Here is a 24,746-nt window from a genome sequence, read left to right on the forward strand (position 1 = left end):
TTAGTGGTTTGTATCTTAAAGTGCCGTAAAGCGCTACGTACTTGTCTCAGGTGATTGTACCCGTGGCACAAAGTTACATAGTGTGAGAACAGACGTACGAAAGACAGAGACACCAATCTGTTTTCAATCTAAATCTGTTTTAAATGGTAGACAAGTTGCTTTAAGTCAGTGTGCTCTCTCATATAGGTGATCAATGTGTCCACGAGTGTCATAAAACTCAGTGTCTGCGCTGGCAAAATCCCCTCCATTGTTTTAATGGATCTGATCACTCATATCATTGATGTGTAACACTCCCATTTCCAAAATACTGCAGGCTAAGTCAGAAAAATTCTTTGGCGCTTTGCAGATTTTGAGAGGCAGTTTAGGTCAAAGTAAAGTCAGAGGGGAGCAGGTGAATAACACAGTCTCATGTTGCACACAATGAAAATGTGTTATTGGATCAGAACTCATGCATGTCATCTGAAAAAGAGGCTTGAACTGGTGTTAACTTTAGACACAGTGATCCTCCAGAGGATCTTCCTGTAACTGTGAGACAGTTAATCCTGCGTTTTTTTCCCTCATTGAAACATTTAAGGAACTCCTTCCTGACAAAAGTCAAAAGATTGGACCAAGAGTCAACCTCTGTATCTGTCAAGACGCTTTTCTCTTGTCAGTTTCAGTTTCAGCTGAATTTAATTGTCACACATAATCACACAATCCTAGTGAAATGTTGTTGCTGTTCACAGCTCTGATATATGATTATTGATCGGGAAGCGGCTGCAGTATGACGCTATGGATCTGGCTACAATAGATAAACTGGGCTGTATACTCCATATCTATGATCAGATATGACAGATGCGTAACCAGTACACCGCAGTAGCTTCAATACAACAAACAGCCAACAGCAGCCATGTCAGATCACTGCACACATTCATACAACTCCTGCGCGCCGTTAATGTCACAGCCATTATAAACGAATGCGTCACAGCCGTAATCATAACAACCAAAGCACTAGCCACAATCACAGCGACAGCCAAAGCGCTGTCATCCCACAACTACAGTCATAATCACAGCTACAGACTGTCAGCGTCTGCTTCTGCAGCACACGGTTATGTACATAAAATACAGATAAACCCTTTTGGGGTGCAGCAAAGAACTTTATATTGATAATACTAAAAGTAAGGTTCAACATTTTGGGAATTAAGATTGATAGCAGGCTCAAAGTCTGTGCTTAAAGACTGGAAATAGGAACAGCTCCTACGAGCACCTTAAAAACCCTTATAGTACATTATATCCAAGCAGGCCACCTCTGACTGTGAAAGTGAAGCCGACCCAGAAGTGCCAAAAACTGCAGTTCCTCAAACGTCCACTTGAGGCTGGCTCCAGAAGTGAGTCAGTCTCCATAAGTCCCCATGTTCAAATGTCCAACTTCACAGCAGAAATAAACATGTTTACAGCCTGGTACAAAAAACTGTTTTGGTCTCTGTAGCTAATTTCCCCATTCGTGACAACTGTACTGAGGGTGAATTTATAAACAACTCACCTGTTCAGATTATATTAAGTCTTAAAGTTATGCAGGATTAAGAGCGTGGACGCTTTGATTGACAGGTGGGTGCTGTTACAGCACCCAGGCCTCATTCAGCCCACCTCAACTCCACCAATGATTACCAACATGGCCAGAGCAACCAAACTATGAGCTTCACGACGGCTCTTCAGAAACCTGTGGGTAAGGTCACGGATGCATTGCCCATATGTATCCTGTCTGTGGTCCTGATCATGAAATAGTTTGACCTATAACCTCCTGATACAACCTGTTAATAGGTGAATGTTGAAGGCTCTGGTATTTATCTACTTTAAGACAAAGTCAAGCCCTATATCCACTTTTTACGATAAAGCTATGTTAACAAGCTGCTTCATATTTACCTTACAGACATGACACAATCTTCAGTGCAGTGCAGACTTAAGCAGTTGTGACATACTTAAATAAAGGACCTGAAGACTTCCTTCATCTCTGGTTTAGTACACATACGAAGTGTGAGAGCAGGATATAACCTAGAGTGCCGGAAATGTGAATATGTTTGAGTTATTTTCTTAGGTTGGTGTTAAATACACTATCTCGGCTTCACCTCCATCAAAAATCACATTTCCTTGACAAACAAGAAAGTTTTCACTTCATTATTTTCTAAAAAATCGAGCCAAAAGGTGTGGATAACTTCCCCCTTCCTCCGCCGGTGCTCACCTATCCCTCCGTCTTCTCCTCCCAAGCAAACCTAAACATTTACAAGCAGGTGTGGATCTGTGAGAAACTTATACTGAGCGCAGATGGCAGGAAATTCCAGTTAAATGACAGTGGCTCAGTCCAAACCACAAGACAGTGTGAGCAGAGCCCGTGAACCAGATACAGCAGGGCCAGCACCAGCAGCAGCAGCAGCAACAGCGCCTATGGACTTGACTTGGACTCCCCGGGCCTGGCAGTGTCTTGAAATAGGAGCGGCTTCACAAGACGTCTGTTAAAACTCTTCTGTGATGGAGTGAGTCTGGTGTGGTGGGTACTGACTGACTCCAATGTGTCTTTCCAAACAAATTTTGGGTGGCATTCGGTCTGAGAAACCTTGTGAAAATAGATTATGTTTTGCATCTAGCGGGTTTTTATAGCCTACGTTTGGTGAAACATCAGTGTTTCTGCCAATAGATCAAGCAGGACTATATCAAGCAACACTTTCCAGCTCCTCATGCAGCACTCCTCCATATGATGTCATGGGAAAATTAATTTAACACAACAAACAGACAGGAGGGTAGCAGACACCCGGGAGGGGAATTAGAGAAACTGTAAGGAGCGTTAATCCCGTGTTGATACTGGCGACCCCTGTGGACAAAAGTGGTAATGTCTAATTGACTTGTTTTGTCTGATTTTGAGGATGGATGTAGTATCTGTGACATCAACCACAGGCCTCTGAAGAGCCGCTGTGAAACTCAGTGTGACGGCTCTGGGAACTGCAGTTTCTTGTACTTTAGTTAGTTTCAATCAGAGCCACAGAGGCTGCTGCTTGCACAGAAATATCTTCTCGCTGATGGTCTTGTGTGTTTATGTAGCTTATCTAGGGACAATTCAACAAATTATCACTCTCCACTGACTTTGTGTTGCATGAAGATGACTTGTGGTCCCCTAGCAAACAAAAGAAAAACGGCTAGAAGCTTCTGTAGGGTGTGATGCAGCACCAACAGGGTATTATATAAGTTTTATAAGCTGCCGAACAAAAAAACTGAAGTGGATGCAGGCACTAAGACGTGAAGCATCAGCAGGTAGAATGGGAAAACTGTGAGTTTACTACATTTTATAGACAAACTGTTGATGTTAACTTAACTATGTTGGTTTTGCTCTTTGTTGGATTAAACGATGATCTTACCTCATGTAAATATCAAAGTATTTCACTTCTGGCCCATTCAGAGGCAACATTTTTTCAAGAAAAGCAAGGTGAGGAGAAATGACACACGTTTAAAACACCTTTTTCTAAACACTAAAATAATAATTTGATATGCTTAAATCTAATGTTTTTAGTTAAAATAATAATTTGATATGCTTAAATCTAATGTTTTTAGTTAGCAATGGGCATTTTGTTAGTATTTCAGCTCCTCCACTAGGCGTGGTTTTGTTTCATAGCCAGTTAAAAACTCCTTGTTGTTGGTAAATTTATACATTATTAGCATGTTGTTGGCTGAATAAATTGTGCCAGATTATTTCTTTCATCTAAAACAATAGGGCACCCCACCCCCTCTAAAGTCGCAATCCCACTAAACAATAGGCTATAATGCAAAAAATTAAAATCAGAGGCAGAAGTCAATAAAAAAGGAAAGCAGCTGTGTTCAGAGCTGGTTAATAGTAATAATAATAATAGAGTATGTAAGGTTTCTAGTTAGCTTTATTTTCATAGTTAGCTTGCTGATAATAAATCCAAGCATCAAGAGGCTGCAGGTCCATTATCACCATCTGCTCATGTTACTGAGGATGTCAAAGTGAGCTCATAAAGTGTGCACTAAAAGTAACAGTCATATTCAGCCGTTTACACTGACAGGACATTTGTAGCTCATGCATGAAGTAGCCTGTGTTAGGATGGTAATCCTTCCTCATGGTTAATTCAACATGTTGTCCGACCTCAAAAGTGTTAAAACGGGGATAATGGGGCACATTTTCAGACTGGTCTCTCCTGAAAAGCGACAAAAATAACTGTGTCAAGAATGAGAAAAGAGCTGAGGGAGAAGTTCAGACAGGTGGCTTGTTTGAGTTGAGGTGTCATTCAACCCCACCTCAGGTGATGATCCACGTCTTTGCCAACTTTTAGAGTAGCCAGGAGGCGGCAGAGGCAGGACTGCTAAGACCACACTGTGAGCTTCAGAAACCTGTGGGTGACGTCACAGATGCGATGTCTATATTTTATACTGTCTGTGCTCCACGTGCTGTGAAGTGGGTGTGAATCTGAGATCGGCGGTTTCAGAAAATTAAAAAAATTGCACAAAATTGACCCCCCATAATGTGACATAAGAGAGATCTGAGGGTGTTTTTGAAGGTATCTGACCGTCTGAAGAAGCATACGAGCTGCTACAGTGTAGAGGTCAGAGTTTCGATTAAACTACATGAAAACTACCACACATGCATGTGTGTTTACTTGTCGATTAAGTTATTCATGCAGTCGAGAAAAAAGGGGAACGGGGCCCACCGAGCACTGAGCTGCATATATACATGGTCCAGATTTCTGTGCCAGACTGCTGCTAGAAGATAACAATAGCTTTGTGCAAACGAAAGTGGAATCATATTGCAAATACATTTGGGAATAAGGGGAGGGGGATTAAGCCAAAGAGTGAGTGAGTAAGCGGGAAAACAAGCTTATTAAATGACTCAAAAATGAATTAATACTGCAAACACTTGTTCCAGTACGCGCTCTGTGTGAAAACTCACATTTTAGTTCGCATTAAACTTCTTCCTGTGTTTCCAGCAGAGCCTCTGAATCCTTTGAAACGCTCCTCTTTTTTTCTTTTTTTTACTCAAACTTTGAAATGTAAATTCGTTTTCCTCTGGGAGTGGATGAAACGAGGAAAGCTGTGTGTACGTCTGTTTCGCAGATTCTGCGAGGCGTCATTAATCTTGACAGATCTCTTTAATTTAACTGCTATATTTGTTATGCTTGTGTGTTAGTTTTAGGTGGCTCCCAGTAATAATATTTAAACTTTATTGCAACAACTCCCTCTACATTGAGTTCGGTCCTCGCGTCCTAACACTAACTCATGCAAAAACAGTGTATTTTGTTTCTACTGGCTGTGACTACACGCTCCATGAGACATTTATTATAATTTAAACTAATAATATTCTCATTTTTGTAAGAATAATCCTCTTGAACGTATGCTATAATTATGTTTATTTCTGCTGTACTGATTTAATCAAACTGTCCATGGGAATTAAACCTACTAACCATTGTGTTATTCTTTATAAAATCGGTGTCTCCGTCTCTAAACTGATCATAAGTTGCCAAACCGACATCTTAAATCTGTGCTAATCAATATTTGTTTTATAATTTTAATTGAATAAAAATGGCACATGACTCTGACAGTATCCCTCAACTTTGCAAAGTGTTTTAGTCTATTTTGAATCACAGTTTTTTTGGCCATGCATCCCACAACTTTACTATTTTGGTTTAACCACTCGAAGTTTTCAGCAACTCCACGCAGCTGTTTTAAAACAAACAAACAAAAAAAAAACCCTCTGATAAACCAACTGTACACTACCAAACACTGTTAGGGATCAGCTGGTGGCATTTCACAGCTAAAAATCAGAGCTAAAAGAGGTATGCAGGTTGGATTTGTATCCCAAATGACTCAGCTTCAAATGAATGCTGATGTTGCTCCGTATCTGCTGGCAACTGTTTGTCATATCAAGCCTATAAGGTGCTACAATGTCTGATGTTTTCAGCTTCTTTCACTCCAAAGTAGCCAAACAACGTACATCTCACTACAGTCAGTCACTATAGTCACTACATCTGGCTAAATTAAGGACCGGTGTGTAAGATTTTGTGGCATCTAGCAGTGTAGTTGCTTCACCTTTTCCTTTCTGCAGTAGCATGAAGGAGAAACCACGGTGGCTGTGAAAAATATTGAGTGTTTTGTTTGTCCATTTTGGGCTACTGTAGAAGCATGGTGGGTCCACATGGCGGACATCATGGCGCCTGTAGATATAAAAGGCTCATTCGTTTCCGATGCGTTCCATGGACGCCGCAACCGCCCGAGTTAAGCTCGGTCGTTCTTGTCAGTGTTTCAGTGTTGGCTTAAGAGACTCAGCAGTTCCCACTAGGAACAAGCACTGGGCAACAGTGGCAAGAAAAACTTTCTTTAAGAGGCAGAAACCTCGAGCAGAACCTAGATCATTGGTGGGCAGCCATCATAAAGACAAAGAAGGGCAGAGAGTAATGAAAACATATTAATTTATACTTATTTAATATTATTATATTTGAATATTTCTGCCATACTGAGTGAACAGAGCCACCTAAAAGTTACACACTGGTCCTTTTTTTTCAGTTTTCAGTTCATTTGCGGTTAAAGTGATGCTATAACTTTTAATACTTAAGTAATAATTTGTACATTGTGGTGCACTGGAGTATCTGAGTACTGCTTCCATCACTGGCCAAACAGAGAATCAACAAATCATTCAACCATGTAGAAGAAGGCTTTGCCTGCAACTAAATATGGAAACCAAAGAGGCTACACACACACACACACGCACACACACACGCACACACATTTCTTTAATACATTTGTTTTCTATTGAAGTATTGTGAGAATTACCCCCAAGCAAGGATCTGGAGTTTATGATCATCATGTAGAGATAAACTACCCTCTGTGTATTAACTGGAGCTTTTATAATCCCACTAATTCACTGGACTGGGCTAAGAAGAAAAAGTTCTGGGACTTGAAATAATTTCCCAAGTAAACATGATTTAAAAAGACATTGGCCCACAGATAATACACACCAGAAACAATGTTGAAACAGTTACCTCTGATACTCGCAGCGGGTCATATTACCCAGCTGTGTCACCCTTGGGTGTTGCAAAAGAGCAAGCACCTCTAGCCAGGAATAATATTTCTGAACCAAACCAAAATGAGCTCTGCTCGTAGGGTAATCACTGTTAATGTCCGTGAAAGGTATGTACTGAGCGGGGCAAGCTGAGAAAAACAAGTGACGAACCATTTCATCAGCATGCTATGAACACAGGCACCGCTGTCATAAAACTGCAGTTCAAACTAGTATGAGATCGGATGTGACAAATTCAGACTGTGGGCTGTTTTTTCAAAGACATGGTAACAAATATTTATGTAAGAGAAGGCAAATTAGTTTCTTGCCTAACACTAATAGGTCCCATATGATCAGAGTTTCTCGCTGACTTTGAACCTTTAATTAAATACATTAGGTCATCATGTTCTACGTAATGTAAACACAAGTATTAAAGGGGTATTAGTAAGTAAGCTATGACTTTAAATGACCTCTATTGGCCACCAGTGGGAATTGCAGTAATAAGTTGTGTCCAAGCGAATATTGCTCAAATTTTAATCAAATTTACGATAAGTCACCATAAGAAAAAAATTGGCTCGACAGGTGTTTCCATCAAATGGTTCAATGCAAATAATATGACGTGGGTGTAACAAAGAATTACGTAATCAAAAGTGAAACTCTTCTAACTTTTCCCAACATTTCTTTCCGATGGTATCATCTCCATGTGGTGTTTTTAATTCACTGCCACCCATTTGTGTTTTATTTTAGTTTGAGGGTTTGCTGTCTAAACGAGTTTAGTTTGACATTTTTAAGGATATTTTTGCTTTCTTGCCAAGAGTTAGATGGAAAGTTCGACATCACTAGCATATGCACTGTGCATCAAGTATTGAGCTACGTAGATTAGCTTAGCATAAAGACTGGAAACAGGGGAAACTGTTAGCCAGTTTGGAGCTATCCATAGTTAAAAACATATTAACCTCTTTAGCCTCGGCCTCTTTTTTAGAGTTAGGTGTAAGTGGATGCAATGCTTATAATAAGTTTTGCGAAGGGCATGGGCACATGGTAAAAATGTATGAAAGATACTTTAAAAGACTCTTAGTTTCACCGAAATCGGTTAAAAAAAAGGTAAGGAAGATAAAAGATCAAATAAAACAAAAGCAATAAAGGAACTGTGGAGGATCGTGATTAAAAAGGTAAAAACCCCTTTTTTAGGGTTAAGGTTAGGGGTTGGAGTTGTGGGATTAGACCCTGGGGCTTAAGAGGTGATGGAGTGAGGTGCTGTATGTAAAATTGTGAGACATTTCACATATTATTTTCATGTTTTAATTGCTTTGTTGACGGGATTGCTAACAGGTTGTCACGTAACTTTAAAAATGAGCCCTTCCACAACTTTCTCAGTTGCCTATAACAGCCTGTGGACAGATTTCTGTTATGTAAAGGATAATTTCCCAGGAGAATCCAAACGGATGTGACGTCCATGCCTTCTCTCTCCGTAGTTGATGATGATATGTTAATAATATAACAATACAAAACTAAGTTGTAGCCGAGAGCGTTGCAGGGCTAGATCTAGATATTTGGAGCTATAGATCTTCCTACATGTTTGGAAAGATAGGGTGAAGAGTGGGAGGGTCTCCATTTGGTTGCAATCTGCAATTTCACTGCTGGCTGCCACTAAATCCTAAAAACTGGACCTTTAATGGCGTGGCCTGATTAGGTGATTTGCAAACAGCAAGCTAGTTGGTCCAACGATCTACGTAAAACATGAGATGATTATAGATAATGACATCGATCTTAATGTGATTGTGGTTTACTTTCCAGTGTTCAGGCTTGTGTATGTCACTTTTGGCCCAGGATGGATGTTTGCAAGTGCAAGCGTGAGCACGAGCAATCACAGAGATGTTGAGATAGTGAACAATCGTCAATAAATAGTAAAAGCAAGTAACTCCAACAAATGTTGGTTGTTTCCCTCTGTTTCCATTCTTTATGCTAAGCTGTCTGCCGGTTGTAGATTTATATTTACTGGACAAATGTCAGTGGTATCGATCTTCTTACTCTGAGCAAGAAAACCAACAAAACCTGTTTCCCAAAATGTTGAATTGTTCCTTTACGTGGCGCCATCTTATGCAGACAACCAAAAAAAGGTGAATTTTTATCAACGTTCTCTGATATTCAGGTGTCTAATGTATTGTGTTTCTAAGTTGCAGACTGAAAATGTGCATAAAAAAAGGTGAATAGTAAATTATAGGTCCACCACAGACAAGAAGGAACTGTCAGTCGTGCAGATTTTAGTTGTCTGACTTATTTTGTGTCTATAACGTCTCCTCTTTCTTGCAGAATCACTGGATTCTCTGAGGTTTATTCTTCCACTTGTAATCTGATTAAATATTTTGCAACCATTGTTTACTTTTTGGAAAAAAAAAAAAAATCAGCACAGGAAAAACAATCCGCTAAAAAACTGAATCGCTTTTGTTATTTTCTTCCCCTGGTGTGAAACTGAGGCAAACATACACTGCCAGGGCAAACAAATATTTTAGGGCGAAACAAATCTTGGAGCTCTTGCTCGTATAGCACCATGCTCCTTCTGAGCACTTGAACAAACAAATGTGAGCATCTGGTGAAATAATCGCTGAGTCACTTTGGTATTGATCAACAACCTGAGAGGCATATTAAGGTAATTCTTTAAGGACCAGTATAAATCTTGTTTATTACCCCACATATATAACATCAAATGAGATAAATTATAAAATTAACTGCACACACCTTTGTGCAAGGGGGAACACCGGGGCCGAGGCCTGCGAGTATAAACCATGAGTCCCCAGCTAGATCTCCATGCCAGTGATACCATGAGACTAATGATTAAAACAAGCCTCCTCATCTGTTTGACTTTCAGAGAGCCAGATTTCCACCCCCTGTGCAGCACTTTTCATTCCAGCTACATTACATAAATCAGTGGACTGCAGAGGAGCGGAAAGGAAGAGTCCCATAAGTAATAAGAAAATGTGGGTTTACTACAGTATAAAGCAGAATTTCTATTAATTGCCTTCCTCAAATCCTTGTTGCACAATCAAAACAAGTTCTTGTGTAATCTCTGATCCAGAGGTAAAATTAGACCTGATTATAACATTTCTTAACAGTGTTTTTCTCCTCTATCCAGGGACCTTTTTCCTCATTTATCAACTTTTTGACAAGTTAGTGCCTGTAAAGCACATCCTGTATCCATCAAACAAGGGTTCAGATCTCAGCTGGAGTCACTTTGAGTGTTTACAGGCAGCTGTTAACATTTTTTTTTTTTTAACATTTTTTTTTTACACTCGTGTTCACTTCTTAATACGTGTTAATTTTTCCCATCACGATCATTGTCAGTCAAAAAAGTTAATTATACAGCGTTAAAATAAACAAATCACGTGCTAACGTCTTCACAGGTCTCCATGACAACGCTGTTTCTACAAGTTTATACTTTTAAATAAAATAAAATATAAAATAAAAACATTAAACTAACGTTGAGGTAACGTTCAGGTAACTTACCGTTAAGTGTCCGCTCATCGTCTTTTTTTCTGCCTCGCGCGCTGATTGTGTGCTTCTTCCCCAACTGTCACAGCGCGAGCTCTCCTCTCTCTCTCTCTCTCGCGCTCTCTCTCTCTCGCTCTGTGCGCCGCGAGCTCAAACTGTCTGCAGCTGCACCGCTTCTGCGCACGCGCACACGCACACACCTACACCAGGCATTTTTTTTTTTTATGTGTGTGTGTGTGTGTTAATGAACAGAAGATGTGATGCAGCTAATTAAATTACATAATGTGTGGTAATGATTAGTAGAATATGAATTAATGAACTACATGTATGCATTACACTCTGAAAAAAAAGGTTCTTGATAGAGGTTGTGGAACACCTTGAGTTCTCTGGAGAACCTTTATTTATTTATTTATCTGTAATTACTTTTGTCTTAAGGATCTTTGGGGAACTGAATGCAAAAAACAAGTTCTTTAAATCACAATTGCAGAACTTTTGGTGCTTTAAAGAACATTTGTTATGTTTAATAATCTTTTTTTTCCCTTTGAAAGGTTCTTTGGTGTACTGGTTCTGGACAACCTTCTTATCGTTAAATACACTTTCTTTAAGGACCTTTAGGGAACTGAATGCAAAAAAACAGTTCTTTAAGTCACAGTTGCAGTTTTTTTCTTTGAAAGGTTCTTTGGTGTACTGATTACTGGTTCTGGAAAACCTTTTTATCCTTAAATACACTTTCTTTAAGGATCTTTGGGGAACTGGGGAAATTTTTGGTGCTTTAAAGAACTTTTTTTTATGACGTATTGATTACTAGTTCTACAAGTTCCCTTTTGCACCGGTGTGACCTGGTTTTGTCAAATACCAACAAACAGACAGTATGAACACCTTTTTTGGGATGTGTGTATACTTCCTCGGAGTGGATGTCTGTACAATACACTCTGAGAAAAACTGGTTCTTGATAAGTGCTCTGGAGTACTTTAAAGAACTTCATAATAAATGCTTCTTTGAAGACACAATACAAATGTTCCTGGCAGATCCAAAATATTATAAAAATATTATTCTAATATACCAATAATAGTTCTTGGTACCACTTTTCCAATAGGTCACCTTTTATCAGACACTGACTTCACGTTACATTCAAGGACCTGTGTGACTTAGTGGCATCTAAGGAGTGTAGTTTCTAATTGCAACACTCACCAAGTGTAGATATATTTATATCTTATAGTACTTAGTTAATAATAATTTATAGGGTTACCAGGTTGTGACTCTATCCTCCTTCTCTGTCACACTTTGTTTAGTTGGTCATGCATAAACTCTAACCTGGAGAGCAGATGACGGACATCAGAAACTATTTATTAATATATCTATTAACATTCACAACCACAGATTACAACCATTGAATCGTTAATTAATATCTTATTAACTTTATATCACTTTACTTAACATAACTTTATATAACTCTATATCCATTATTCAACAACCAGAGAGAAATTTCGCAACCTGGCAACCCAAATGTTTGTATTAATGTCTGCTCTATAAATCATTAGAGTGTGATACATTACAGACATACACAAATACCCAAAAATCTATGAATATGCAAATATTTTTCATTGCAGATGTTAAACAGCTGGACACAAGATGTTTTCTACTTAGTGTTCCCGAGGTTTCAGGTTTCCACATCACACTTGTGTAAGTCACACACTGGACCGTGATTTACTTCCAAACTAGTCGTGATGTCGCAACATGCTGCTCATATGTTAAACTAAGACTGAAGGTGAGAACAGAGTCTTAAAATATACATGTGAAAGAACAAGAACACATTTTTGAGTGTTTTTCAAGAAAATGTCTTGTTTTTTAATGCTTGTTATACTCAGTGATTAGTTTGACCTCTCTGATATTGTATTTATTTTACCTCATGTTTTCTCCCCTGGAAGGACACCATAGACACTTTATTGTGTTTTTCGCCACTGACAGAGCACCTTAATGGGCATTTTATCGTGTTTTCGCCACTAAAAAGACACCAAAGACGTCATTTTATCACGTTTTTCACCAATGAAAGGGCACCACAGAGGACACTTTATCATGTTTTCTCCACTGGAAGGATACCATAGACACTTTATTGTGTTTTCTCCACTGACAGAGCACCTTAATGGGCACTTTGTTGTGTTTTCTCCACTAAAAGGACACCATAGATGACACTTTATTGTGTTTTCTCCACTGATAGGGCACCTTAATAGGCACTTTATTGTATTTTCTCCACTAAAAGGACACCAAAGACGTATTTTTAGCATGTTTTCGCCAATGAAAGGGCACCAAAGATGTCATTTTATCATGTTTTTACCAATGAAAGGGCACCACAGAGAGAACTTTATTACATTTTCTCCACTGAAAAGGCAACTTAGAGGACTTGTTTGTCTCTCAACCTCAAATTGCTTGAAATGTATGTATGCATCAAACCAATATAATATGATGTATTGTAGCTGCTTCTCCCCTATGGTTTACTAATATTATCTTATAATAACTGAGAGTGTCTTTAGCATTTAATAGTGAGTTCACATGGGTCCCCTTGCACTTTATGGTATTTCTATTTCCAGTGGTAACCCTATAATTTTCTGCACAGTGTGTTTGTGGTGCTCATTGTTGACCTTACTGACCATATTCTGGTTTTTGTCTTGCAGAATTTTCTCTGGCATCTCTGTAATAATCAGCTCTGTGTAATGTATACAGCAGTATAAAATTTAATGCTAAATATTATCCTCATCTCACAGAGAAGTTTAACTCCCCGTCCCTCCCACATTTGTACCAATCACATCAAAACTTGGACATACTGTATGACAGCCTGTCAAACATCTGGATCTTTCTTTGGGACTGTTAAGATTGACATAAATACACAAAGGAGGCAAACAAGCGGAGAAAGCTTTTATCTGTATATCTGATTACACAGTGAGACTGCAAGTCGGAGTTGTATTTCTGATTCCCGAGATGATGCACGGAGCTGTAAACAAGTCCTTTGGGACGGTGCTCGAAACAAATCCAGATGGAAGAAAACAATTCACAAAAGAACATATTCTCCATGAAAAATTGGGACATTGTAAGAGTTTCATCTGCTAACGAGATGCAGAAAACAGCTGGTTTTGGTCTCCTTTGCTCGCCATCCTTTTCTGTTTCTGTCTCTCTTACTCCTCAGGTGTAATAGAGTCATCCAGAAATATTCATTCACACAGAAATATTAATATTTACAGCACACATGTCAACATGTCAGAGCAGGAACGGAACAGGTGTTACTAATAACATTAACAATCTGTTTTATTCAACTGTTCCAGTAACTGTTTGACAGTGAACCAGCAGGAGCCTGAAACAGCTAAATGGAATCCAGCCATCATTCATTTTATTATTTACACCTGTGATTTTCCTGCTCCGACATGTCAATGTGTCGACTATGAAAAAAGCCCTTTGTTACAGCGAGTATATTATCTACAGGTTGTGATTAAGCACAGAAGTGCTGCATGGTTTCATCTCATTTAATGAGATTTGGAGAGTAAAATCATTCCCACATTTTAGAACGGGCTCCATCCAATGTTTTTAATATAAAGCTTTCTTTGAATAAAGTTTTTTCTCCAGTAGAAATTTGCAGACATTTTTGAACAATGTCAGAGTAAATTTGAGGGGTCGAAACATGATTAATAAACCCCTTCATTCATATAAAAAAAAGATCTGTGTTGTGATCTTCATCTCAGAGACAAGCAGCCCGTGACGAGCAGATACTGCCTCATTTTAAAAGACAAAAAGATTGAAGGCAACTGTCAGAACAGGTGTAATTAGTTAGCTGTCTTTTTTTATTATTTTTTTTGCCCATTTGGGACACTTAATGCAACTAAGTCATTGTTTATGTTATTAAAAACACCTGTGATTTTCCTTACACAAGTTAAAATGTGAAACACCTGTACACTAGATGTCCCCCAACTCATCTGACAATACTAGAAATATATTTAAAGGCAGTGGCAGACTCGGGCTGTTTGAGGGGCAGGGGCAAAAATTATGCATTTATGGTGAAACAGCTTAGTCAGGGTCAGGGCTTAGCATTCTGAGGGGCCCTTTTATGTTGTTCCAGTGCACCCCAGGGCATTTTATTGAGTTTTCTTTGCTGGAAGTGCACTTTACTACATTGTCTCCTCAGGAAAGACGCCCTACAGTTAGACCTTATTGTGTTTTCTCCACTGGAAGGGCAACTTAGAGACCACTTTATCATGTTTTCTCCACTGGAAGGGCACCTTAGAAGGTACTTTATCATGTTTTCTTCACTGGAAGGGCACCTTAGAAGGTACTTTATCATGTTTTCTCCACTGGAAGGGCACCTTAGAGGGCACTTTATCATGTTTTCTCCACTGGAAGGGCACCTTATCACACTGTCTCCACCTGCAGGGCACCTTAGAGGTCACCTAATTGTGTTTTTCCATTGGAAGTGGGCCCTACAAGGCACATTATCACATTTTGATCACTGAAAGGGCACCTTACTTTACCATGTTTTATCTACCATTCAAGAAGGCACTTTTGTGTATTTTTTTTTTTTTCAAAGATGGGGCAAAAAGGTGTTTTCAGTTATTCTGACTGATCAGACCTCTGTTCAGGTTGAAATGAGATGGACCTATGACTTATATTGTTGCCCCACCTTAACAGCTTCAGAGAGAAGCGCATGCTGAAAAGACGTCAGATCAGGAGACAATAAATGAAAACACCAGTGTGAGTGCTCTATGAGTGTTTAGAGGATTTGATGAAACTTTATTCTGTAGAATCTTGAGTCATAAGGAGCCTGAAACAGAACGTTCAGTTCTGAACTGTCCCACATGCTGTGGTCAAACCAAAATCACACAACAGTCCTGCACTGAGGACATACAAGAATCCGAAAAATGGGGAATGATGTATTATTCTGACTTTAATTACTGTATGTAGGGGTTGTGTCATCAGTTGATGAAACCCTACACACTCCTGCTCAGTGTCACTATTTATCTATTGTCATCACAGCAGTGCCACCTCCTGGCTGGGTATAGTTATACACCAGTGAGCTGTTAAACTTTATAATGTGTCTCTTTCCAAAAGTACAATGTGGTTTACAAATATATTCATGAGTATGAGACGATCAAATGTTTTTGAAGATGAATGTCACACCATTGTTACCCAACTTATTTCATATCAACAGGTTGTTTTCTTTAATATCCTCACATTTATATGCATACTCGGTAGATATCACAGTGTCTTTATTGTGTGTGAAACTTGAAAGACTTTCAGCAAAGACACGGGTTATTTAGATGGTGCAAACATCTCACAAAAACCCCCTGATGAATTCAGAGAGTGATCACACAGCTGCAAATGTGACTCATATTAGGCTGATTGCCAATTAGTAGGCCAGCTATTTAAAAAAAAAAAAAAAAAAGGAGTTACAGCAATAAGAGTGCACCAATCACAAATACTGCATACATTTAAGTGGCTGCTGCAGCCTGTATGTGTATAAAGAGAAATACAGGTGCCATTCATATCTTAATTTATATATAAAACCATGAAAACGCTTCAGATTTACATAATTTACGAGTGTCGCTCGATATATCCGTTCGCTTGTTTTGTTGTATGTCAAATTAAAGACGAATCAAAGCAGAAATATTTGCTGTCGGCACGGACTGATTTTCAAAGACAACAGGTGAGCAGGTTTTTACACGGAACGTCACACCGGTGTCCGTTAAGTGCTCCCTGCTCCTTTGGGCTGCTCAGTGTAGTGATGTGTCGTTCGTGAACGAGCCGGCTCTGAGAGTCGATTCTTCGGCCGCTCCTGTCCAGAAATCATGCCGGTTGGGGACGAAACACCATGGGGGGACAATCAAACTGGGATCATACCATTACCTGGACACTCCAAAAAAGCGTTGAGTGTGAAAGTGAAAAAGAAGCAGCATCTGGCTGCGTTTCAATCATATTGGAGACTGCAAGTGAGTGCAGAGTTTTTGTAAAAGGGTCAACAACAAACCTGCACAGACAAAGAAAATATATATATTTTTTTAAATTGCTTACTAGCACACAAACCATTCATAATTGCTAAATTAGGCTACTATAGAAGACTAGAAGAGCCATATGATAGTGGTGGGCGGATCGATCCAAATAAAATATAGTATCGATACCAAGTCATTATCGGTATCGGATCGATACTAGCCTAGTGAGATCGATTCTTTACTTTATCGGATCGATACTAGCCTAGTGAGATCGATTCTTTACTTTAAGTTCCGGTCTTGTTTGCAATGCTGCGGTTTCACGCACAGAGAAAATACAACAGAAGAATGGCAGAGAGGAAGAGGAGCGCCGTGTGGTTGTATTTTCAAGCCGAAAACGAGACAACAGCAAAATGTGGGATTGGTAGTCAGGTATAGTGAAACACTACCAATTTATATGAACACATAAAAAAAAAAACATCCAAAAGAAAATATGGAGCTACAAAAATGGAGAGAGTAGTTTCTCAACAGTACTTGTTTGTTTTAATTTGTTTACTGGTTTGCAAGCACTTTTTAATTTAAGATTTTTCTGAAAGAAGTTTGATCATAAATCATTTTCTATTTAATTATAAACTTTGTTCTAATTCTGTCCTGGGTTTTGACTATTTAATAATAATAAAAAAAGGAAACATCACAAAAAACACTTAAGGTCATGAAAATGAATTGAGATGAAAATTCAGCAATTCAATGACGCATCCACCTTATTTATTGAAAAGTATCGGATCATACCAAAATATAGATAGATAGATAGATAGATAGATAGATAGATAGATAGATAGATAGATAGATAGATATATGATAAAATAAAATATATTGTACAGTATATTGTATATTGTACATATGCAGTATCGCACACCACTATTGGAGAAGTGAGTGCAAAGTTTGTAAAAAGGGTCAACAACAAACCTGCATGGACTAATAAAAAAATATAAATAAAATTGCTAACCATTCATAATTGCTAAATTAGGCTACTATAAGGGGTTCTAGAAGAGCCACACGATAGCTTCTGAAGGGAGGTGAGTCGAAAGAGACGAGTCTTTGAAAAGAGTTGAACTCCCCATCGCTCGCCCCCGCCCCCCCCCTCTCGCACTGCGCCATCTCGTCACGTTAGCCGTGTGTGGCTAGAAGAAAGCTAGCTCGTCGCTCGCAGGCTTGTTGTGTGCGCGCTCCAAAAAACAACAACAAAAAAAACAAAAAAAACGATTTTACCCGAAAAGAAAGCAAGCATTTTACTCGTAAAGGTCGTGGTGAGTATTTTGATCCCAGACATTTTTATTTTTTTTTATTTTTACCTTTTTCTTTTTCTTTTTGTTTTTTGAAATTTTTTTTTTTCGATTTTGCGAGCTAATCGGCTAGTTAGCTTAGCTCATACACCCTCTTTCCTCTACACACACAGAAACAAAACACACGAAAACAAAACACGACGCCTTAGCTTCAGTTTCAATCCACCTTTTTTTGTGTAGCTTTTGTTTTGTTGTGAAGACTTTTCCTTTCGACGGAGACGAGACTTGTTTTTTCCAGCTAAGCTAAGCTAAGCTAACTAGCGGCTAGCTCTCTCTCTCTCGGGTTTTCTAGTCGCAGCTTCATCCTGATCCATGATCCCGTGATTTGTTTGACAGAGTATCGACTACAGATCTGTCTGATTTTACAGGTTTTTGGCTGATTTGCTTCGTTTTATTTTTATTTTTTGGGTGCTTTTGTGTTTTAGCAATGCTAAGCCGGCCTCGTGTGTGTGTTTCACACTGCAGCCTGGTGGTGGCGCTGTCGGTGTGTGTTGATGGTTTTTGAAAGAAAAGGAGACTTTGTTTTTGTGGCTGTAGATTTTTCCTGTTTTTCCCTTTTTTTTTTCCCCTCCCCCCTCCTGTGATGAAGAAGAGTGATTTTTCTAAATTTTGGACGCCTCTCAGCTTTGTTTACATAATTATGTCTTAATTAAAAAAGGTTTTAATCAATCTGAAAGAGTATTATGGCTGTTTATGTGTTTATCAAATACAAATCACATTCACTCCTCTTCCCCCAAATAAACCCTGGCTCAGTAGACGGAGAGAGAAGACGATGAATAAAAGTGTTTACATCAATTTATTCCAAACACACCTTTTGCAGGACACTAACGAGCGCTCCTAATGAGGTCAACACTGCATTAATAAGAAATCTGTCCACCTCTACTTGAATCTTTTTCATCAGGTTAATGATAATAATAGCCGTGCTCATGTTATCTTATATAACCCTGTGTTTAGTTGTGATTTGGGTGGAGTTAGAAGGAAGATTATCCTGAGCTGAAGCACACAGGTTTTAAAAATCCTTTAAAGTTTGCAGATTGGAGGGAAAACTCAACTCTAGCATCCGTCTTCATGAGGTTGATGATGATAATAATAGCCGTGCTCATGTTATCTCATATAACACTACGTTTATTTGTGATTCGTGTCACTTGGGTGGAGTTAGGAGGAAGATTATCCTGAGCCGAAGCATGCAGGTTTATGTTAGAGAATAAAAATGTGCTCATAGGTTTTAAAAATGCTTTTAAAAATCCTTGAAAGTTTGCAGATTGGTGGGGGTAGATGAGATGGTGAAGTGTCCGTCTTTATGAGGCTGATGATAATTGTTGCACTCATGCTTACCTTGTATATAGTCCTACATCTCGTCGTGATTTATGCATCCATGAGAAGACTAAACTGAGGTATGTCTCACTGTAGATTACAGATTGGCATAAAATAATCACACTCATTTAGTCGTACCTGTTGAGCCATCACAGATTATCGTTAAATTCGACGCCCTGGTCAGCCCGTTTTAGACACGATGTGACTTCAAGTCCTTGTTACTCAGAAATTGTGACTTTATGTTCATTTAAATATGCAGATTTGTTTGTCTAAACATGATAACACCAGTTTCAAGTTGTGCAAGATGACATTAACGTCTTGTAGTTGATCCTCTGCTTCACCCACACTGTTTATTCAGTATAAACTCGTGTTTCATGAGGGCTGCACAAGCGTAGACCAACGAGAGCCAATGTCGGCCCACCCAGTGCACTTTGCATTCCACTTAGTGATATGATTGTAATGGTTTTGCCCCTTTACCTTCAGGTTCAGATTTCTTGGCTCTGCACTGTATACTCGGTTTGTTTTATAGCATTAGATGTTGCACTTAAAACATGCATTAGCGTCAGGTTGCAGTCCCAAAGTGGCAAGCTGTAATGGGATTTTCTTGGAGGCACACCTCGTGTTTTTTTTTTTTGTTTGTTTTGTTTACTGTGTTTTCTATGTTAACCTCGTCACTTGAATTCCTGCACGCACACAAAACCAAACCAGGTAAGACTTGGTACAAGATAACCCTGCTCAGCTTGACTGAGGTGTGTTTTCTGTCACCTCAGTATAAATCGCGAGGGGCGAAGGTGAAGGTCGAGACACCAGCCCAAACTGATCCCAGCCCACAGTGTCAAACATCAGACAGACGACAGCCCTGCACACAGACGCTATGGAGTGAGTGATGAATGTTCGACCCCCCTGTCAGCCAGGGGGCGTTACTGTTGATGCCACTACTGTTATTTTTTTTGTTTGCTGTATCGGGACTCACTTCACATCTCCAAACACTCACAAGGCTCTGGGCTTCACTGAGCACTCACGTCCTCCCCTGTGTCTACTTGAGTAAATAACACAGCCTGTTTTTTTTGGGATATTTGAAGTAGGACAGGTCACACACTCGTGCACAAATTCTCCTTTATTCTGTGGGAAATGCAGCGTATTGATAAAATGGTGTTCTTGACTGGTGCATTACAGCTAAATCATACAGTTTTATGAACAGTTGTCATTCTTTCTATCTTCATATCTACACGATGTAATCCTCAGCCCGCCTTAAATACTGTATGAAGGCGTCAATATACTCCATTTCAGTTAATAAATGAGTGAGATGTCAGCTGTCAACCAGTTCTAAACCACAAACCGCCTCACAGCTTTACAAAAATTGAGACTTTCCGACACATGACATTTAAAAATATACACATCAAAAGCATTCGAGTGGCTTCAGTTCCTGTTTCTGTCACTTGGGTGGAGTAGAAGAGAGGTTATCCAGAGCTGACGCACGCAGCTTCATGTCAGTAAATTTAAATGTACATGTAGGCTTTAAAAATCCTTTAAAGTTTGTAGATTGGAGGCAAAAGACTTTAATTTGACTTTTTGAGTTTTATTTAAATGGAAGAACATATTACCTGACACTTTACATGCAGGGCAGGTTCAGACTAGTCTCCGTAATATTATTCACAGAGAGCCAACAAGTCACATCATGAGCAGATGGCGACGGTGGCGAGGAAAAAAATTCCTCTTTAGAAGCAGAAACCTCGATTCATGACGTGACCGGTCGTCTTGTCAGTTAAACAGCTCCTGTCTCTCCATCCTGTGGCTGTCGATTATCTAGCCCGGATGTCATCACTTTGCAGGGTCAGGACTAAAACAGTGACACCTCTGTGCCCATGTTGAATCTTTTTTAAGTGAGATTTAAAGGTTCCTTTTTTGAACCTAATGTCCTGTAGCATGATGGAAACCAGATAAATCAGGCTGAGGTTAAACCTCATATACAAGCTGAGTACATGTCTGCTGTGTGGTTTAAAACAAATGCGCCATAGAAGCCGTTTTAACAGCAGCACAGCTCAAAAGCTAAAATGGATGGACTTATCTTAACTTTCCCATTTGTTTGTCTGGTGAGTATGTGTTCATTACAGGCCTCAGATGATGCTTGTTTCTCTTCATTTGCTTGATTTGTTTGAGCATGTGATGCCAAAAGAGAAATGAATGCAGTCTTTTGTGTGTTTTCCATTATTAATGTTTATTTTCAGACTGTTTTGAATGCAGCTACACTTGCTGCTTGTAAACTTTTATGCAGATTAAGGCTGACTGCAATTCCTCAGTAGTTTCAGAGCATCGCATTTAGGACAGGTTTTGGCTCATGTCAAGATAAATGACATATCAACCCCTTTAACTTTCTGCAGTTTTCTCCTCTGTCGTCAGCACTTGTCTGTTTTTTCATTAAACGTTTGTAATTTCCCAGGAAAGTCAGCTGATCGTGCCCTGATTCACAGTCCACAGCTCGGGGGGCTGTGCAGAGTTGACCCGGCGACAGCAGGAGTTCAGAAAGTTCAGATGGGGTGACTGTTTGTCCTTCTGCCACTAAAATCTTAATCTTGTGTGTCTTCCTGTTAGTCGTTCACCCACCACCGCCAGCCTGATGGCCAGCAGCAACGTCACCAACAGGACCGACCAGCGCTCCCTCAACTCTCGGGTCTTCATCGGCAACCTCAACACCCTGCTGGTCACCAAGGCGGATGTCGAGGCCATCTTCTCCAAATACGGCAAGATCGTGGGCTGCTCTGTCCACAAGGGCTACGCCTTCGTTCAATACGCCAATGAGAGGAACGCGCGGGCCGCCGTCGGCGGGGAGGACGGGAGGATGATTGTCGGACAAGTTCTTGGTAAGGGTTCAATTTAGCTGCTTACTCCTAAGGAGGGAGGGAGTCTTACAATAAAACCAATTTACGGTGCCCTTCAATCAGAACTTTCCATCTGTCAAACATTCATCAACATCATTTGTGAAGTTGTCAAGTTAAAACATGGTTGCCAACTTTTTAGCTTGCATTTGCGTCACCTCTGATGTCATTTTCCGGACTACTTTGGTTTTGATTGTCTACTGGAACATCTTTACATGCTTTAATGTTTGACAAACACATTTCTTTCCTCATACTAGCCATTGCTGTCACACTTTAGTTCACCCTCTGTCTGATCGAACCCCCCCCCTCCAGAAAACCTCAGCCTGCTCTGATTGATCCACCAACCTGAGCCAGCACACACAAAGCTATTGTTTAAAAGGCCATCAAACAAGGACAGGTGGTGGATGTCTGGTAGTTGGTACAATTACCCATTGTTCCTTGCCAGTTGATTTAAGTATTATACAATTATTTACCTTGTGGTAATGATGATTGTTGGGTAACACAGCAGAAGGAGATAATGACAAGGTTGTTTTTAATTGCAACCCTGCAATGATGCCGGAGATGTAGTCAAGATATTTCGTTAATTTTAGCTTTTTGTTGTAACTTCCTGTGAAGTTAAAAGACTCGACATTGAAGACTAACAGTGATATGATCTTGATAAAAGTTAAATTACCCAGTAAAGTCGTAAAATAGCATGTACTCCTTCTGTCACTGAGGGAAAAAGTCTAAGAAACTATGAATCATTTCCAAAGAAACTGCTGGACACAAGATGTCTTCACACTTGAACAAGCTGCAAACTGGATCATGATTTGGAAATTTGCAAATTTTCGGAGAAAGTTTATGTTGTAAAACAAGATGCTAGATCCGAGGTGCTTTGTTAGATAAGAACGAGGTCTTTTGATCATTTTTCAAAAAGCAGTTTAAAGGTAAATCATTGCCAAACCAGAATCTGAACTCCTGATCTGTTTTTCTCAGACATCAACCTGGCTGGAGAACCCAAACCTCACAGGTCAAAAACCACCAAACGCTCAGCTGGCGACATGTACAGGTGAGTCACGGCAACACGAACGTCACAGCTGTTAAACTGCACTCAAGGACCTCATCACCTATCTTGACAGATTTTTGGAAAGCATCAACAGTATCATCTTCGTGTTTTCTCATTCAGACTCCTCTCTGTCTTCTTTTTAACAGCAGCTCCTCGTTTGAACTCGACTACGACTTTCAGAGAGATTATTACGACAGGTGAGGAAAATGTGTTTGTTTGTTTGTCGCTCGTCAGTCATGTGAGCATCTTCCTGTTTGTTTTGCACAGCAGTCACTCTGTCTGCACCTGTGTGGAGCGTACAAAGGTCTAGACCAGACCCTTGTAATCTTTTTGTTTATGTCCTAGAATGTACTCATACCCGTCCCGCGTTCCCGCTCCCCCTCCTCCCTTGTCGCGGGCTGTGATCCCTTCCAAGCGCCCGCGGGTCAGCCTGAGCGGAGGAAGCAGCCGGCGAACCAAGAGCAGCTTCTCCTCATCCTCCAAGAGCAGTCAGAGGACTTCATCGTCCAAAACAAGTAAATGTTTCGGCTGCACACAAGATTATCGGAGTATCAGAGTAATCAGAGTACTGCTGATGAATGCATGAGAGCTGTTAGGAGTGATAACGTGGTCAAAACTTTGAAGACGTTCCAGCTTGGCCTTAGTTTGAGTGACTAGAGGTTGAAGTACCAGGATACTTTGTCTCTGTCACACAAGTTGCTCGTCCAACACTCATTCTTCTCTTTTCTTTGCAGTGAAAGTGGACGAGCTGCAGACCATCAAGCGGGAGTTGACTCAGATTAAAAGCAAAGTGGACGATCTGCTGGAGAGCCTGGAGCGCATGGAGAAGGACCACGGCAAGAAGTCAGGTATGGGGGAACACAGTGTGTTTTTTAAAGGGCATCAGAGATTTTCGGACGTCTGCTGGTTTTTATTTATCTGTAAGGCAGAAATGTGACGAAGGGTTACAAATAAAAACAACCACAGTTTCTTTATAACCTGGTTTAAGATGTCGGACGATGATTTCTAAACACGCGTTCCTGTTTGGCAGAAGCTAAGGGCATAAAAACGGAGCCAGGTGAAGTGACATCACCTCCACACCCGAGCAACAAGAAGGACGAGGGGCTGAAGAGAGACCGGGAGAGCCAGGAGATGAACGACTCGGATGAGGATGATGACGACGACGACGAGGAAGAGGAGGGAGACCTGCTGGAGGAGGAAGAGGTGGGACTGATGACCAGTGTTACTGACGCTCTTTTTCCGAAATATCTAAATCAGCCGCTCATTCAAACTCGCTCTTTCAAACTGCAGGTGAAGAGTCAAGAGAGGGAGGACGAGGAGGAAGAAGAGGAGGAGGAAGGAGAACACGTGGAAGGTGACGATGACGGCGACAGTGTCAACGGTGAGGAGGACTCGTAGACCCGGACCATACCGACGCATGCAGCGTACACACAGCTTCCAGTAGGAACTCGGACTCCTGTTTTAACACTCATATTGTAGATACAAAAAGCAAACGTGCACACACAAACACACGAGCATGGTGCACACACTTTGTCGTTCCATTGTCCCTAAAGTTTTTGTTTATTTCGGCCAGTTGTCCAGTATCACTGCAACAGGAATAACTAGCTCTAGGTTTTCGGTTTGTGATTTTTACTGCGTCGTTACTGGTCTTCAGGAGAAGGAAGGAACACGGGACTG

The 24,746-nt window shown here is 40.1% G+C and overlaps 2 protein-coding genes across 4 annotated transcripts in view; one reads left to right on the forward strand and one right to left on the reverse strand.

The window, feature by feature from the left end:
• Positions 1–10,697, reverse strand: part of glis1a (GLIS family zinc finger 1a) — a 47,320-nt gene extending 36,623 nt beyond the window's left edge. The window contains exon 1 of the mRNA XM_019265866.2: positions 10,541–10,697. The gene's annotated coding sequence lies outside the window, so the exon portion shown is untranslated. The remainder of the gene's footprint in view (positions 1–10,540) is intronic.
• A 6,948-nt stretch (positions 10,698–17,645) lies between these two features.
• Positions 17,646–24,545, forward strand: LOC104938162 (heterogeneous nuclear ribonucleoprotein C). Of its 3 annotated transcripts, none has more exons than XM_019265880.2 (9): positions 17,646–17,798; positions 19,919–20,027; positions 21,741–22,009; positions 23,000–23,072; positions 23,216–23,266; positions 23,415–23,584; positions 23,804–23,917; positions 24,100–24,272; positions 24,360–24,545. In XM_019265880.2, the coding sequence occupies exons 2-9, from the start codon at positions 20,023–20,025 to the stop codon at positions 24,465–24,467; spliced, it is 963 nt and encodes a 320-aa protein (XP_019121425.1). In that variant the 5' UTR covers positions 17,646–17,798; positions 19,919–20,022; the 3' UTR covers positions 24,468–24,545. The 3 variants fall into 3 exon arrangements, with proteins under 3 accessions (XP_019121425.1, XP_019121426.1, XP_019121427.1); XM_019265881.2 differs by having other exon boundaries at positions 24,103–24,272; XM_019265882.2 differs by having other exon boundaries at positions 23,219–23,266.
• The last annotated feature ends 201 nt before the right edge of the window (positions 24,546–24,746 follow it).

Source organism: Larimichthys crocea, chromosome II (assembly GCF_000972845.2).
Source record: "Larimichthys crocea isolate SSNF chromosome II, L_crocea_2.0, whole genome shotgun sequence".
NCBI lineage: Eukaryota > Metazoa > Chordata > Actinopteri > Sciaenidae > Larimichthys > Larimichthys crocea.